Below are 17,869 nucleotides of genomic sequence, written 5' to 3'. Positions count from 1 at the left end.
TTTTAGTGTATATAAACCAAATTTAGTGTATATAAAAAGATACTGTTTGTATAGAGTGGGGACTAGGGACAGTGACCTCAGTACTAATGAAATCTGTTCTGTCCCAAATGTTTAATTGTATTCTAGTCCCTTCAGAGCTGCTACTCAAGTCCCGAAGTCCTACTACATAGTAGGCACATCCCTTTCATGCCCCTTAGGATGATCAGATCCATTTAAAATACAGATCTGCAGCACTGACAAAAGCAACTTTTCTTCCTGTAGCATTTTGTGTGGAGCTGACAGAAAAATTCTCTTGCAAGTCTCAGAAATGTGGAAGGAATTTTGTTCGGTCACTTCGTCCATGAGGGCAAGTACTCAGTTTTAAACCTAAGGGTATGGTGTAATGGTGCACTAAGCAGTGTCACACACAGTCATTGTTACAGAGAAAGAAAAATATGTATATAGAGCAATTAACACCACCTTAAATATACTGAAAAATCCTAATAAATGACACACGTCCATCACATACATGCAAGACAGCATGGTAAACTCAATGTTCTAGGGCAGGATTTAAATTGGTAACAGAGTATAATTAAATAAGATAAAATTAACTTTCATCTGAAGGATAGATACGTCCCTTAGAAAATTATTTTGCTCTGCAGTTGCCAAAGCAAGTGATTTTTTTTTTTTCCTAGTGTTCACACAGTAAATCTTAATATGTTGCATGAGTAGCATGATGCTGAATCTTGGGTGAGCTTTTCTCCTTCACAGATGCATATTTGTACCAATAGGTGTTTCTAATTTATCCACTTAATTAAAATAATGACAAAATATAAATTAAACTTAATTTTAAGCAATGGCAGAGTTTTTTCCTTCATAAGATCTCTAGATAATATTGACTAAAGCACATTGTTTGTATTTTGTTTCCTTACAGTGACATCATGTAGAACATAAGGTTTTACTTCAAAAATTCCACTAAGATCTGGTGATGTGAAATTTAACTTAATAATACTGCACAGTAATTGGGACCCTTATCTACAGATCCAGAGACTTTAATTTGGCTAGCCAATCTTGCAAGGTTCTTATTCCCATGGGGACAAGGCACTGTGATAGCTATTTTAAGGATCTCCTTCCCATGGGGACAGGGGGCAGTGACAGCTATTTCAGCATATTTCCTGCCACCCTTTCTGCGGGAAGGAACAACTACTGCCTTCTGTAGGAGGGAAAACCAGAGCTGTTTGTAAACTTAGTATCACTTTTTTAAAAAAAAGTCATCTTGAATTTTTCTGTTGTGACTGATGTAACCTTTCCCATTCCAGCTGTGTCTGCTGGGCAGGTGTGTAGATTATTCAAGAAGGAAATGGGAATACTGCAGTAAAACTTGTCCTATCCATCTAGTCCCCTTGTTTTATCTTTTTGTTGTGAAGGACTAATTGTAGTGGGACAAGTCCAACTAGTGAAGGACTACTAGTTTAAATAGTGAGGGCTAGCAATGTGTTTTTAGATCATGGAAGTGTCAGTCTACCTCTAATAAATGGATGGGTGTTTTGGCATACTTTAGTTTTTACTCATGCATATAGTGCCTTAGCATCTGTGCTCTAGGCACATAGTGAAGATGTATATAATCCCTACGGGATTCTACCCCTTTTCTGAGTTCTCATAATTCTTAACCTGGAAGATGAGAGTTGTCTGCAGGGAAATATGGAGGAGCTGTGTTGTCATACAACTGGAGCAGAAATTGCTAATAGCTGCTACAGCCCACTTAGTCCCTGGAAGATCTAGCTCTAGTGTCATTTCTGCCTCCTCAGGAAAAGTGAACGAGCAGTTAAAGGAAGAGGGTGAATGTGATGTGATTTCTTCCCCCTTCCCTCCCCACCCCCAACAAGATGATTGCACTGCAGGTTGTTCCAAGAAATGCTAAGCAGCCTCACTCCATTCTCCAATCTCAGTTCAAATCATTAAATTTCTGCACTTGTCATTAATTGTCAGACTTATTAATTCCACAGCTTTCTGGATGTTTCTAAATACCTTTTGTTGCTGTTGGTAGAAGACAAACTGGCATCTTACCTAGTTCCAGTAACAGTGTTTGCAAAAGAACATTTTAATGGCTGTTGTAATCTTATGTAAGATGACAATACTGATTAAGCTGTGTATATATAAACCCCTCTTTCAAGCTGTTGGCAGCTTATGCATTAAAACTGAACATCATGCAAATGAAATCTGGGAGAATGTGGGTGCTATGTCTGCATGCATTTTAGGGGTTTTTTTTAATTATTATTACTTATAAAACATACTTTGGAGGAATGCATTCTTATCTCAAAGTCCTTCTCTAAAGGCTTGGATCTGAAACCATGATATAGTGAGGATTTTGTTTTCATTTTAAATAGGCTTAGAAATACACTGAACAACAAAAGGAAAAAGAAAAGGCAAGGCAGCTGAAATGCACCTGGCAGAATTACCATAATGAAGATACTCAAATTGTAGTCTGTTAATAAACACTGATTTTGTAATTACTCAGTTGTCAGCTATAAAACATTATCCGTATTTAAATACTGTATTTTCACATTTACCTTTTTTTTGAGGAGTGGTGAATTAATTTACTTGAGCAGGAGCTGCATATGTATGGATTAAGAGTAAAATGACATCACTCTGGAGAGTACCCCTGGCTTTCTCAATAATACAGCAGTTCTTTGAACTAAATGTCCATATTTAGATGTTAATACTGACTTTAAAAATAAAAGTTTAGCTGTTACATCATTATTTTCAAAGTCCTAAAAGTATTTTTTAGAACCAGATAGAATACTACATTCCAGCTAGTCATAGTAAAGTGTTAATTAAGATACTGACAGGATTATGGCCACCTTGAATTCTTCTAAATCTGTGGAAAGGTAGATTGCAAATTGCATTTGCCTTGTAATAATTATGTGTAACACTAAATGTTAGATGTAGTAACTGTAAGCATTCCTCTCCTGGCTGTATGACAAGGAATTGCAAAGCAGGATCTGCCCTGGTTGGCTCTGCTGCCACTTTGCAGCTGCTCTCAGTGGGAGTGCTGGGCACACTGGCTGCTGGCAGGTAGCAACTGCATGTTGCTGTCAGAGTTGTGACTATCAGATTCATGGACTAGTTCCCAGCTCACCTTCCCACTTGGTTGCAGTATGTTCCCTGTTGGGTCTGCTCTTAGCTGCCTGTGCAGGATGCTACATGTTGTATCTCCCCACATGAGACACAAGTATTATCTGCCAAGATACACTTTCATTTTTGTACTTGTCTTTTTCTATAATTATGCTGAAGATTTTAGTCCCAGTCCAGTAAAACTGTCATTTTGCAGTCAGCTGCTTTCCTGCTGCCTCTTCCACTTGCTCACTGTGGTGCTGTTGGGGTCCACATGCAGGCAGCAAGTGCTGCCACCCAGCTCAGTCTCAGCCTGCTTAGACCTCAGGGTGGAGGAGGGTGTTACTGAGTAACCTTTATTTCTTATTTATATGCCTGTGAGATTAAGTTCATACATATGTTCAGCTTTCAATATAAGAAGCTGTCTTTATTTCAGTGAGACTTGCTTAATCATATCCTTAGGTGTTTGGGTAAGACTTTTTACCCACCAGATGTAAATATAGCCTGTGTAAGTAAAGAGCATGAGTAGCCACATGTGCTGTGAGATTCACTTGTAATCCTGTGATTTTAATGCTGAATTCAGTATGAAGTGCCTTTCTATACTGCTGAGATACTTTGGTTTAGACTGAATGTTTAATTTTTGTGTCGACCTAGATTTTCTTCTTCATTTGGTCCATGTCCTCCATTGTATCCAGGAAGGGTATCTCCACTATCCAGCAGATGTAGCAACAAACCCCACAACTTACTGGCAGAACTGCAGTCAGCACCCACTAGGTTCAAGCATCATTTTTACTTCCAAACTATTCACTTATTTACTCCATGTTACCATAAAAAAGTAGCAATAATTGTTTACAAACTGCCAGATTTGTGAACTGGACTTTTAGGACTGAATGTTCAGAACCAGCTACTGCAATTACCAGTGTGTTTAAATTGAACAGGGTTTTTTAAAAAAAATTCTGGCTTCCTTAAGGACTTTAAAACTGTTGAGTTCTCTTACACAACACCTGATCAAGATGACAATGATGTAACCAGATACGCTGGTACAGTTGTGATAGCTGTGGATAGAGGATCTAACGTAAGTGGTTCTGAGAGCTTTGGTATGTTTTTCTTTTTGGTGATAACACAGAGTTAAATTTTATGGGAGACTTGAGTCCTTTTCACCCGAGTGGCCACTCAGGTCACGCAGCATGACTTTCTGTATTATGTATGTTGTATAGATTTATGTAGATCTGATGTCTATTTAATCACTGCCCAATTTAGATCTTAGAACTTCTTGTTATTGTTGTTTCAGTATGCATAACAGCCCTTTCAAGTGTGACCTTTCTGTTGGTATGTATCTTTGGAACAAACGAAGGATTTCATAATGAACAGCCTTGCCATAATGAGTCATTATTTTTAAAAAATACAGCAACTCTCTTAAGCAAATGTCATAATATATATTCTGTGGTCAGCACCAATTTGGACAAATTAAGCTGCATTCCACACTAAAATGCTGGTGTGCTAATACAAGAGGACAATTGTTGTAGTTGTTTCAGTGGGATTTTTTCACTGTTTTCTGTCCAGTTAGGCAAGTTCTCCCACATTACTTGGGAAATGAAAAGTGACTAGGTTTTAAATAAGTCAACCTAATTTTGCACAGATAAGCAAACACATCCAGCTATTGGGAATAAAATACATTTCACTCAGTAGAGGTTTGTGGTTTGATTTACGGAGATTACGTTTAGGTGGATTACTTTGTTTCATAATTATCTGCAGATTTACATCTCATTGAAGTTCATCAATAACTGATGAAATGCTGTTCCATTGCATCAGCTGGAAGCTCTTGATACAACCAGCCTAATCCCCAGGTTTACTTTCATGACTTCTTGTGTTGAAATAAGAAATGTAATTGTGTAAAAGCACCTGGGAACATAACATCATAACCTCAGATTAATCTGTGTTACTAGCCTGAAATATCTTCCTAGGGTTATGAACACTTGTGCTAGATCTGCTGACCATTTAATCTTGCCAAGCAAAGTGCTGGGATAGAGAAGTGCATACAAAGTGTACAACTGCTGTAGCTTCTCCAGTTATGATGAGGTTTCTGTATCAATTAGGGTGCTACAGCAGCCCTCCTGTTCTCTTCATTTGTAGTAAAACACTGTCCTCACTCAAGTTACTAGAAATCCTATAGTTAAATTCAACTGGGATTACAGCTGCACCCTCTCCCATTCCCAAATGATCCACGGGACCTACAATTCTGTTGGCTGCAACCCCTGGAAAACTTAAGTCACAGAAAAGTAATGTTGCAGACATCTAGGCAAAAATTGCACTTAGATGGTGATCCTGCTGATGTGGATGGAATAGCACAGGAGGCAGTGACAGTCTGCACCAAGTTCTCTGTGTCATCTGTCTGCAAGATGAAATCTTCCTGTGCAATGTAATAGCCATCTTCATAATACCCTATGTCACAAATGAAGGTTTAATGGTATTTTCTTAAGAGCAACTCTTAAGAAAACACAAAGGGATTACATTAATTAATCCAAGAAATAAATTTGTTTTAAAGTAGAACAAATTTTCACAAAGCACAATTAACATAAATCTGGAAAGTTAAATAATTTCACAAAAGGTTAAATCTAGGAAGCTCTAGCAAGATAGCTCTCTAGAGACATTTTTAGTAGTTTTAACTCTGTCAAATTCAGATATAGGCTTGCTTACTTTTCCCCTTAATTCAGCCATTTATTCCTCACAAGAACCTCTACCAAGCAGAAACCTTCTTCTTCTATTAATACTTTTTATAAACATATTTTGCCTGACTCTGCTCCAGCACATCCTTTGCTTATTTCTTTTACAAAGGCACTTAGTCTATTTTTTTTTTTGCCTTTGCCATGATTTGGTAATGTTGATAAAACATTATCAACCGAGCTGCTAACACACCAGGCTTGATTGCCATGACACCCAAGGCAACAGCCATGCCAGCTTACTGAACTGGAAGAGCACTGCACATGGAGCAGGTGTATGGGCGTGTTGGGCAGCACCAGCCTCTACCTGCGCTTCCTGCGCTCTGGAGCGAACATGGGGAACATGACGAGAATTAAACACAAGTTAAAACCAGGTCAGCAAATTCAATAAAAGAAATGTCAGAGAAGCTGCCAAAACCCACGTCTTCATATTTCCCTCCTGTAACGGCTGCGACCTCCTCCCGTTCCCCACGGCTCCCACCGGCTGCCGGGGCTGGGCCGGGGGCATGAAGGGCCGGCGGGAGCGGCGGGGCCTGGCCTGCCCCACAGCCCAGCCTGCCCCACAGCCCTGCCTGCCCCACAGCCCTGCCCCACAGCCCTGCCTGCCCCACAGCCCAGCCTGCCCCACAGCCCTGCCTGCCCCACAGCCCTGCCCCACAGCCCTGCCTGCCCCACAGCCCTGCCTGCCCCACAGCCCGGCCCTGCTTGTGCGACATTTTTAGATTTCTGCCTCTAAATAAATCACACATTTTTTTTTTGTTCTTATGTTTTTCCCTTCGGTGTTCCAGATAATTTCAAGGACAACGCGGGCTGGAGACTCCCCCGGCAGCGCACCTGCCGCCGGCCAGCAGCACCGCCCCGCTCCCGGTTCCGTTCTGTGCTTTGTTGGTTTTTTCCTGCGGTTTCTGTCAGGTTCGGGTCACCCCCCGCTGCTTTCCCGGGGCCCCAACACGGCCCAGGCAGCCGGAACAGCCCCCGCCGTTTAGCGAAGCGTCCCGCGCGGGCTGGGCCCGCCCGGCCTCCGTCCCAGATGCTCCCGCCCCCGCCCCGCCCCGCCCCGCCCGTGGCGTCGCCGCGCTCGGTTTCCGTGAGAGCTGCGAGCGGGGCCAGCGCCGCTGCGGGAGCGGCCGCCATGGAGCAGGGGGCTCGCGCTCTCCGCCGTCCCCATTAGAGCCGCCGCCCAGCCCCGCCGGAGCCATGGACAAAGCCGACAAGGTGCGGGGGGCGGGCCGGGCGCTCAGCGGGGCCGTAAACAGCTGCGGCGGGAGGGGCCGCGGGGCGGGAGGGGAGCGGGGCGCTGGGGCGGCGGCCCGGCCGGGTCAGGCCCGGCCGTGTGTGTCAGGCCCGGCCGGGTCAGGCCCGTCCCGCCGGGCAGCGGCCCCGGGCCCCAGCGGAGGGGCAGGGCGCGGCCCGCGGCCTGGCGAGACCGGCGGGGTCTCGGTGCGGGGGGGACTGGCGGGGAGGTAGGGAGGGAGGGAGGGAGGGAGGGAGGGAGGGGCGGCGGCCGCCGTACCTTCCCGTCGGAGAAGGGCCCCTGGCAGGCGTCAGACGGGGCGTTTTCGAGGCTGGGAGCGGGAGCTCGGCGTGTGTTCGCCGGTTGGCGCCCGCTCCCGGCGCTGCCCCGCGAGGGGCGGCAGCCCGTGCCCGGCCCCGCACAGCCCGTGCCCGGCCCCGCACAGCCCGGCCTTGCTCCGGCTGGGGAACTGGAACGCCGCGAGCATCTCCCTTTGCTGCACGCAGAGGGATGTGAAGCTCCATCTTGGCCCTCTCCTGTTCCTTCAGGCTTTGTTTTAAGCTTATGGAAGAATTGTAGTTAGTGACATTCAATTAAACCCTTCCTCGTCACTCAAAGAGACTTCTGCAGGCTTCTTGAGAACTTTGCAATGTGAGAGACGTCTTGCTCTTGTTGAAATACTGTAAATACCAGGTGCAGGTTGAGGTTTTCAGTGTTAGGACCTATAGCTGGTTGGCTGTGTAGGAAAGAGTTGGGTATAGCTCACTAATTCAACAGACTGTTATGTTTTGCTTTGGTATCTAGCTTGGCTTTGTCAAGGTAATCAGTTTGCATTATTCTTAAGACCCTTCAGACTGTAGGTATGAAGAAGCTTAAGCTGGCACATAACAGTTAATATGATTTGTTACATATTTGTAGTCAGATGTTTCATCATCAGGAGTTGGTTCTAAAAGATATATCTGAAATTAATGTTGCCATCCATAGCAACCTGCTCTTAGTTTTAAGAATGTATTAAAAATTCATAAATTATAGTGCTTTTTTTTGCACTCAGCTTTGACATCTCCAGGGGTTCTAACAGTAGAGTTAACCCTTAAAATAACACAAGCTCCTGGATATAATGGACTCTAAAGATAAATTGCTTTTTATTTTGTGCGTGTGTCTAAGGAAGTTAGTGATCAGTGTATCTGATTACAGTATGGTTCCCACTGTCTTTCTTACCAGGTTTTCTGGTGTGATAATGATATTAAATTCACTTTTAAAATGCTCTCTTATTAACCTTCATGTAGAGAAGCTGTCCTTATTCTGTAAAACTTGACGTAGTCTGCTGTACCTTTTGTTTTAAAATCTTGGATTTTGCTGTGTGGTTCCCCCACTCCCCTTTGGTTCATCGGTCATTCGTACTGCAGTACAGTTGTGAAATATTTATTCCTTCTTGTTCGAGCTCTTCATTTCCAGAGGTTCACACACATGCCCCTATCAAAGCATTCTCTCTTTATTTGTTGGAAATAGCTCATGAAAGCTGAGAATCATTATGTTATTCACAGCGTAAAGTGTTGACTTGATGTGATTATCTTAACTGAGTGCAGTATTGCAACTTGGAGGTGCACTTAATGTCTTTTAAGCAGGAACCATCTTCTTGTTTATTCTGTTTGCAGCATATCTTGTTCTGTTGGTTTCTTATCCACCAGTAAGGCTTCTAGGCAGACAAATAATATCTGATGAGTTTGTAAAATGATTCAATTATCTTGCTGCTTTTGTCTTCTCATTATACAGTAGCATCTTGATTAGGAGCTTCCTAAATGCTTTGGGTTTGAATATGTTGTGCTGTAAGAGTTCAATGTAATCTTTACCAGTGCAAGTGTTTGGTAAGGTTGCATCAGGTTTGGGGGCTGTTCTGTGTTTCTTAGATTTGGGTTCCTTTCTGCACCTGTATTGTATGGCATCTAGTCAATGAATATTAAGGTATGCAAATGTGTATTAACAGTACTTAACCTCTTCTCCCATTTCCCCCAGAATACTATCTCAGCCACAGTGTGGTAGCTGTACTTGCTGTTAGGAATAACTACTGTGGAATTAGAGTATCAGGGAGTAGGAATGTGTTATGTTTACAGGATAGTATTTCAAGAGTAAAGAGGGATTGCAAATGCTTTTGATGGGGAATGTATTTGTACAGAGTTTTTTGGTGTTGGCTCAGTACATTGGTACAAGATGTCATGCACCAAGAACATTTGGACACCTAAAAGACAAAAAGATGTCACTTGTAGGTTGCCCTTCAGGTTTCTGTTACTTAAATTCTAGTATGACTTTGCTTGTTATAATACAATCAGTGATATTTTTGGAAGTTGATGTAAAAGAAAACATAATGAAGCTGTTTAGAAACAACTGATTTGTGATAGAATATGTTGTGATTTTTGTAGTGGCTGTGGAACTTCTGTCTATGCCAGACCAAAACTGTTCCCATTAAAAAGTGTATGAGTTTCACCAGTTAAGTGTAGGTTAGTTTTCTACAAGGGAGAGAACTCGGCATGTGACCTCTGGCACTTTCTATTGAAGTTGACTGTGGTAGAAAACTAAAGAGAAACAACTTCCCCTCTCAAAAGTACTGCTGTGCTTTGATTTTTCTAAGTGTTACACATTTGTCTTGTCTTATGATTAAGAGATTTGGTTCCATTAGTGCAGTTGAGAAATCAGGTGAAGTTGCAAAATCAATCATCTTAGTTTTGTATTAGTATTGCTTAAAGACAGCCTGTTCTGCTTGGCTATGCTATTCTTAACTGTTCAACAGTTGGCTGGATAATATGCTTGCCATAGTAGTAGATCTAGATTGTTTTCTGCTCTTTATCCTATCCAATTTCCTTCAGTGTTTCTCTACCCTTGACAGAATTTTCAACTGAGACAAATTGGAAAAGGTCAGTTTTTCCTGTGCTAAATGTTGTGCATGTTACTTTATGTCAAACCTTGAAAGTGCAGAAGAATTTGGGGGGTGTAAGACTTTTTCATTATCTTCTTAGAATATTTAAATGTTCACAAATAGGTAACATCTTAACTTCTCGATCACAAATTTATTTATCGTTGACTTATTTGTGGAGATGAGAGAGCTGACTGACTTTACTAGTATATAGACTACAAAGCACTCAAGTGTTACTACTTCATATTAATAGTGTGAGTTTAGAAGCTTGTATGTACTGTTAAATGCTATGAACTAGGTAAGTGAAGAGGATCCTGTTGGTAGCTTTTTTAATCTTTGAACAAGCTTTGTAACTGTATGTTTTTTTCTAGAGTATTCTGGGTTTTAGTTTAAATGTGCCACTTGCTCGTTTTCTACATACATGCAAAAATAGAAATTCTTAGTTTTGTTATATTCTGAGCCAAGTACTTTCTTCTTTCTTCTTCTATTATGAGCTAAGGGAAAAGGGAAAGACAGACTTCATAGTGTATTTGCTTTAAGTGTTGCATTGAAATTACCATGTTTAATCTAAATAGGGAGGATTAAATTTTGTGCTTTGTTAAATGGCCTGCTGCTGGTGTTTCCAGTTGGACTGCATATTTACCATTCCTGAAGTATCTGCCACTTATAAGCAACTAATTATAGAAACAATGACTTCCATATTTGAAAAGTTTCCTTAAAATAGATTAAATGTGACCTGTCTTACTACTAAATTTACGTCTAAAATATGAAATCCAAAATTCAGAAGCAGGATTGCTTCTCTTAAAAAAAAAAAAAGTAAGATGAGATGTTTTTTCTTATGTTTGTGATGAGACTTCTTGTTTCCAGACTTTGAGAAAGTAAACCAGCTGATTTTATTGTAGCCTTCTGAAATGTGGCATGTGTCTCTTTTCTCACCCTGTAAATGATAAGATTGATAGCCGAGTGTTCTCTTCTAAAAGAGCAAGCTGACAGAGATCCTATTTAATGGAAAATGCTGAATGACATTAAGCTACAATGAACAAAAACTTTTCCAAGATTAGGCTTACAGTGCTATAACTATAGGACAAAGTTTACCAGTCTGTTCCTGCTTGTGTCATCTTCTGTCTTTGCAGCTGTTGATGACCACAGTAGCTTTTATATAGGAAACAAAGGAGCGCTTCAGTATATATGCTGTCTTGAAAGAGTTGGAATTGTTGGGCTGAAATATGTAATGACCTACTGCAAAACTGTTTGTAAATTGAAACTAGGGTTATCTACAGAAGAGTCTTCTCTATAAACCTTTATTTCTTTTGAAGGAGTTTTCAGTCAGTTGCCTATTAATGGAAGCAAAATCTGATGTTTCAGCATGACTTAAATTTATATTTAGAATCAAATTTAATTATCAAAAGTCAATTTCAATAAAGCTTTGTTTAGCTTTGTGATATGAAAGATTGAATAAACATGAAAAAGTTGTACTCCAGAATTTAAGCTTAGTCTAGCAATTTTTGCAATATTTGCCTTTACATTGCCTGATCAAAACCATATTATTTTATGTTGACTATTTAGTGTCTGACTCTGCATTTACTGATGTCAGAGGCAAAGTGAAAGCGGGCTAGAGTAAATCTCAATGCTTTGAGAGCAATTGCAGCATGAATTGGTATCACAAGTGCTCTGCTGTAAATATTAGGAAAAATGTAGGAGCTTTCCCCCATATTCTTCACCATTTGAGAAAACTTTCTTGTCTGATTCTTTGTTTGCTTATGGTCACAAACCAGCGGCATGATCGGTCCTGTTCTCTTCATGTGCACTTGTCTCTCTGTCCTTTATGGATAATGTCTTTGAGGAGTTTAATTCATATATTTGCATCCACTTTTATTTATGTACTTAGTATTTACTTCTGAAAAAAAATGCTGTTTTAAAATAAGGATCTCGTCTCTTATTCTGGAATTTATTTCAGTTGTCATGGTTGTGTTTTCCACTGAGCCTCAAACATGTCAACATGGTATTTAATAAAACAAAAATAACAACAGCAAACTTTTTTATTTGGTATTATTATTTCTGTATCTGGCCAAAGAAGCTCGGAGACAACCTGTTTAAAGGAAAGAGGTCTCAGTTGGAGATCGTTTTTGCTTGTCCAGTGTAATGAGAAGTTAGCATCACCTTTACTTACTACTAAACTGATCATTCTTTTCTTTTGCTTTGTTTTACTTCCCCTTCTTATTTAATTAATATTATTTATGTTGTTCTAACAACATATTAGAAGCCAGGAGACCTAAAATGCCATTTATGAAAAGGAGGACTTTGCTGTCTTGGCCAAGACTTCCTCCTAGCAGAGAAAAGCAGCAGTCCTAGAAGTTCTGCTTAGGTAACTTGGACGAATGACTTAGGCTTGCTATTTTGTTTCCCTCACATGTCAAACGAAAGCACTAGCAAAATGTCTGGACAATCACACTGGAGAGCTAATTCTGTTTACATTTTGGTTTGGTTAGCAGTCTGAGCAGGCTTTTACTTCCTCTTTTTGCTTTTAAGTTTAATAAAGTTTAGCATCCTCATTTGCAGGCACATCCTATTTAGAAAGGAACTTTTAAGTATGTTAGAGGGACTGGTAAAACAGTGTAAGGAAGCAATATATTGAAGTTAATTTTGAGTAGTTGGTGATACACTTGAGCGGTCTGTTTTCTAACCTGAAGTGGGATTGAGACCTTGTTGTCTAATGCAGTGTATCAGTTGTGCTGAAGTTTGCTTGTGTTAGGCTTGCAGAATGATTTGGAACATCTGTGTTAAGGTTCAGTTGCTATTCTGGTGAGTTAGCATACATATGTATGCATATATAAGCTATAGAGCCAAATGCGAAATTTAAAACTGGAGGTTTACCCTAAATTCTTTTTGGTGAAACAGATTTCTTAGTAACATTAAAAAACCCTCCACAAACCAAACAAGCCTGCTAGTACAAGTTAACAAGAAAACAGCATTTAAGGTACAATGCTTGTGAAGTATTTCTGAAATAAGGTTTTGGGTCCTTAACAGACAGTATTTTAAGTCCTGTAGTCAAAAAGTAAACTAACTTTCAAATAGACCCATGTGTTTGTGATTACAGGTTATGCTGTGTCTGTATTTTACCACTGTAGGTAAGCTGAATATGTTACGAGCTGTACAGAAAATAGTTATTAAATATATCAGCCATTTACTTTGTCATAGCAATAGTTAATAATAAGTTACTTGGATGGAAAAGTAAGATAGGGATTATCCTTGCAAATGACAAGAAATACTTTGCTATGGCAGCCTTGCTGATGAGAGTCATTCAGCTCCTGCTTTGATCACTTACATCTCCTTTTTTAAAAATATTTGATGTGAAAGACAGTTCTCTCATAATACTACTAATGTATTATGGTATAATACAATATCACAAAAATAATTGTAATGAAACCCTTCTGCGAGTGACTTGCCGTTAAGAAATGATTTTTGCATTTCCACATCAATGTCCCAAAATAGTATAGGGAAAGAGCAGACAGCCAGACAGGAAAGACGTTTAAAATAGAGATCTTATCCCAACTTGAATGACAAATAAAATGTTTTGACTGTTTTCCCGGCCAGTACTAGAGGGTTTTATAGTTGGTATCTTGGCTAAAGTTCACTTGACATGTTGTTGGGAGATAGTGGCCAGCACATTAGGACTACTTGTTTGAAGTTTTCAGTGCTTCATTAAGATCCCCTACTGGTAAAGTGCTCATCCTAGTTTTACTGTTGAGTTTTCTATGGATGAGCCAGCCTTGGTGTGTTCCTTTAATGTTTATGTAATCTAGTTTTGTAGACCAGCCCACAACTGAATCTGCTCTTAGGCAAATATTTTTGCCTGGCAATCATGAAATAGCTTGAAAAAGCCCTCTTAGTTTTCAGGGAGGAATTTGAGTGCTGGTATTTCTGTCATTTATTATATGATCTGTGTTCATAAGCACTTGACTATTTATTTTTGTTTTAATGAAAGTGTTTGTCCCTGTGGTGCTGCATGTTGAGAAGAATGTCTTGAAGCTTTGCAGAGGGTAGGTAACTCCCCCAGCAGCTGAGAGATGTGCCCAAGGCAAGAAGGGAAGCTCTGGGTAGAGCAGGGAGTTTGATTTGTGTTACACAAGTTCGATGCTGCTGCTGCAACTGCACCACAGCTTCTCCCTTGAACGTAGCATCAGGAGCTGAAAAAAGTTGAAGAAATGCATGTAACTAATATTAAGGTGATGCACTGTAATGCAGACCTTGTTGCACAGCAGGTAGTGATAGTTCTCTATTGGTGCTTATAGCCCTAAGCATTTTTTGAACAGTCATTTCTAACAACTTTTTTGACAGGAATAGTGCATCTTGTCACTTGCTAAGATATGCTTTTCCCCTCTGCCACTGTAGTTCCACTTTCATACTTCTATTTTTTAGAATTTTTTGTTTTAATTGCTGCTAAAACTTCAGATCTCTTAAAGCTACAATTTTATCTGTGACTGATGTTCTTACTAAATAAGCATATGAAAGAAGAGGATCATTTTGTTGGAAGGGACATTTCTGCTTTCCCAGCACACTTCAAGTCCAAAGACAGAGAAGCTTCTCAAGAAATAATAATTAAAAAGTCACAGACTCTATATGTCTTGTTTTTCTTCCCCTCTCGACATTTTGTATACTTTTTTGTATTTCCCAGTTTATTAATAAACAAGCTTTGACCTTGGTTGCTGTGGCTTGCAGAATGTCCTACCATCAGAGTTGTTAAGGATGTAACTTTGATCTCAAGTTAATAACTGCAGACAAATCTATCCTAAGCCGTGCTGCACTTAGAAACCTTCTTCCTGTGTTTATAAAGTTAATTTTTTAGTGAGGTGCATAGTATTTGGAAAAAGTGAGTGCTGTTCACATAGAAATTATTTGATGAGCTGATGTTTGAACTAGTACTGCATAAAGTCTCATGAAGGAAGTGTGAATTAGCAAATTTGATAAGGGAACAGTAAAAATAATGTCAGAGGCAGACGCTTTCTATATTCATACATGTTTTGTAGGAAGAAGTTTTATTCCACTTGTGGAAGTCCCCCATATAGGTGTCACAGAATGTGACTGTCTTTGCAGTTACTTAGTTTGAGTGTCATCTTTGGAGTTGAAAGTAATGCATTGAGAAAATTTTTACTTTTGAAATTGTCAGGGAATTCTAATATTACAATCATAAGTAGTACATGTTGAAAATACTTCTACAGAATAAAAATATAATGCATCAGTCACTGGTAGTTAAGATGAATTTGATAGTGAATGTAACAATCATGAAAGTTAGGGAGCTTTTAGTCTCAGCTATGGTTTTGGTTTTTTCTCTTTCTAAGAGTACGTGACAGCAAAGTACTTAAGTACCAGTTGTTTTTCAACTCATTTTGTGAATTGCAGTGTAATTCATGGTTTTAGTAATTTGCTTCGTGATGATTCTACCTCTTACTCAGTAATTAGATTTTATTGTATGTAAGTGTGTCAGACTAACTAAACAAAGATCCAATACTCTGCATGAGTGGGTCTTGACCTCACTTTTTCTAGTTCAGTCTCATATATTAAAGTACCTACTCATCAAGTAAAAGTAGCTTTTATTACTAACTGGGACAACTGTATTTTCAAAACATTTTTGGACTTGCCCCTCCCACCTCTCCCACCTCCATACCACTAAACAAATGTAGTGTATTATTTAATGACCAAAAAAAAGGGGGCGGGGGGAGTTTAAAATAAGTTTCTGAGTTCAGGTATTGGACAGTAAGGCCATTTCTGGGTAGACACAGAGCAAGGACATGGACTGAGACGTGGTAGACTTGGGGCCACTTGCCACGATATTTTCAGAGTTCACATTGTTTAACTGTATCAGCTGGTGTGGAGGTTCTACAGGTGGTGATAAAGAAATAAGACTGTCCTTAGGACATTAAACCTTCAGGCTCTCCTTTTTGTAAATAAGAGCATGTACTAATACAACTCGTGTTGGTGTAGGAATTCTTAGACAAACGGAATGAAAAGTTTCTGTAGAGTCCTTGCCTGCTTTAGAGAGAATCTTCTTAGAAATTTGTATTCTATTATATACTAGTGTGAGAAATACAGTTAAGCGGAAATCTGTACCAAAAATGGAATGGAACTTAGAATGGAATATAGAATTTAGGGGTACCTTGTTTCTGCAGTTCTCTTATTGAGTAGAGCATTTTTCATTGTTTAAGTTATAAGATCCAGCTATTCTGTATAAGACCAAAAGTGTGGGTAAAAACTCCTTATAAAGCATTGACAATATTTTTCCTTGCAAGCACAGTTTACCACTTATTTTTAAGTAGACTTTAATTTCTTCACAGCAAAATTTAATCATATTTTTTAAATGTTAGAATTGTGCAGATGGAATGTGTGTGTGGAGTGTGCTTCTGTGATACACCATCAATTTTAGCAGTAAACCTATGGTTTACTTCTGAAAAAATCTTTTTTATAATTGCCTAGGCACATGGTCAATTTTGTAGAGCAGGCCAGGCATTACTACATCTTCCATATGTTGTTTTCACTTATGAAGGCCTACACAACTGTGCTCCACCTACAGTTCTAAGTTGACTTTTTTTCTGTGCTCAGACTAGTGTATCCTCTGTGAGATCTGAACTTCAATCCCTTTAAAATTAATTAGTGTTTGTATTGCCCTTTGAAAATGTAAAGGTTAATATAAATGCTAAATGTTGGTGATCTGTATTACACCCTGTGGTAATTGGAAGGATGTAAGAAGCATGTACCACTGTTTTCCACCTCTTTAAGTTGACTGCAGAAATCCTGTAGTCTTGCCATCCATTTGTCTGCTATTTGTGGTAATTACCATACAACTTTATGAATCAGAATTTTCCGAACAACTTATGATTGTATTTAATTAAGGCACTATTTCTTTTCTCTTTCTTAAGAATGTCAAGCTGTCAGCAGAAGTAGAACCATTTATTCCTCAGAAGAAGGGTCCAGAAACATTGATGATCCCAATGGCGCTTCCTAATGACAGCGGAGGAGTTAATGGCCTGGAACCAACTCCTATCCCTAGCTACCTGATCACTTGCTATCCGTTTGTACAGGAAAACCAATCCAATAGGTAATAAGTGGTTGTGATCTTCATGCAAGATAATCTATTTTTAAATGATTTTAAACTTTAGATAGACTTGAGAGGAGTCTTTGACTGTTGGCTACATATTAATTTTGTTCTCTGTGTTCTGACACTTCATGGGTAAAGATGAAGTTTCTCTGTCCACAATATTTTTTATTTATTTCCTTTGCTCTGTTTTTCTCTTCATATTTTTTTGCTGCTTTTCTTTCCCTTGCTACAGAGGTCTGGTGCAAATCCCTCAAAAAGTCACCTGCTGTGCACTTGCATATTACAGAGCAGTCATGAGATCTGTCTTTGAATCTCTGATGCTGAAGCAAGGCTCCAAGTGTCCAACTTGGATCCTGCCATGGCTAAACACTATGAAGCTGACACTTAGTATTGTAGTTGACACTAGTATTGTAGTTGTATCCAGTTTTCTTTGCACAATTTGTTATAATACATTGAGTTTAGGAACTTTTTATTCTAGCCAATCTACATCGTTCACTGAATGGGCAACTGCAATATTGATTATTTTGGGTTGAAGGCATAAATAATTATTGCTGTTTAGTTTTGAAAAAAATGTACCCAGTGCCTGCTGCAGATCTAGAGAATTATCCTGCATGTTTAGCTTTCCTATTCTGTTTAATATTTGGGCCTCTGTGTCTTGTGTGTAGATGGTCTCCTGGTCTCTTGGGGGTTTGAAGAGAGAGAGAATTGGGTTCATAGTTTCCAAGGGGTTGTCTTGTAGTATGTTGTATCACAAATAAACACAGCAGTGGAATTGTAATGGGTCTGTAGTACTTGTCAAAGAAAAATTCCTGCATTTTACT

General features: G+C 39.5%; 1 protein-coding gene across 2 annotated transcripts in view; it reads left to right on the top strand.

Moving 5' to 3' along the window:
* Positions 1 to 6,878: 6,878 nt before the first annotated feature.
* Positions 6,879 to 17,869, top strand: part of SECISBP2L (SECIS binding protein 2 like) — a 30,115-nt gene continuing 19,124 nt past the window's right edge. For both annotated transcript variants that reach the window (XM_051628530.1, XM_051628529.1), the window contains exons 1-2: positions 6,879 to 7,028; positions 16,870 to 17,048. In XM_051628530.1, coding sequence (XP_051484490.1) covers positions 7,011 to 7,028; positions 16,870 to 17,048 — 197 coding nt within the window. In that variant the 5' untranslated portion in view covers positions 6,879 to 7,010. The remainder of the gene's footprint in view (positions 7,029 to 16,869; positions 17,049 to 17,869) is intronic.

This window comes from Apus apus, chromosome 10, assembly GCF_020740795.1.
Source record: "Apus apus isolate bApuApu2 chromosome 10, bApuApu2.pri.cur, whole genome shotgun sequence".
Classification (NCBI taxonomy): domain Eukaryota; kingdom Metazoa; phylum Chordata; class Aves; order Apodiformes; family Apodidae; genus Apus; species Apus apus.
The sequence above is the reverse complement of the archived record's forward strand: the minus strand, read 5'-3'. Positions and strand labels throughout refer to the sequence as shown.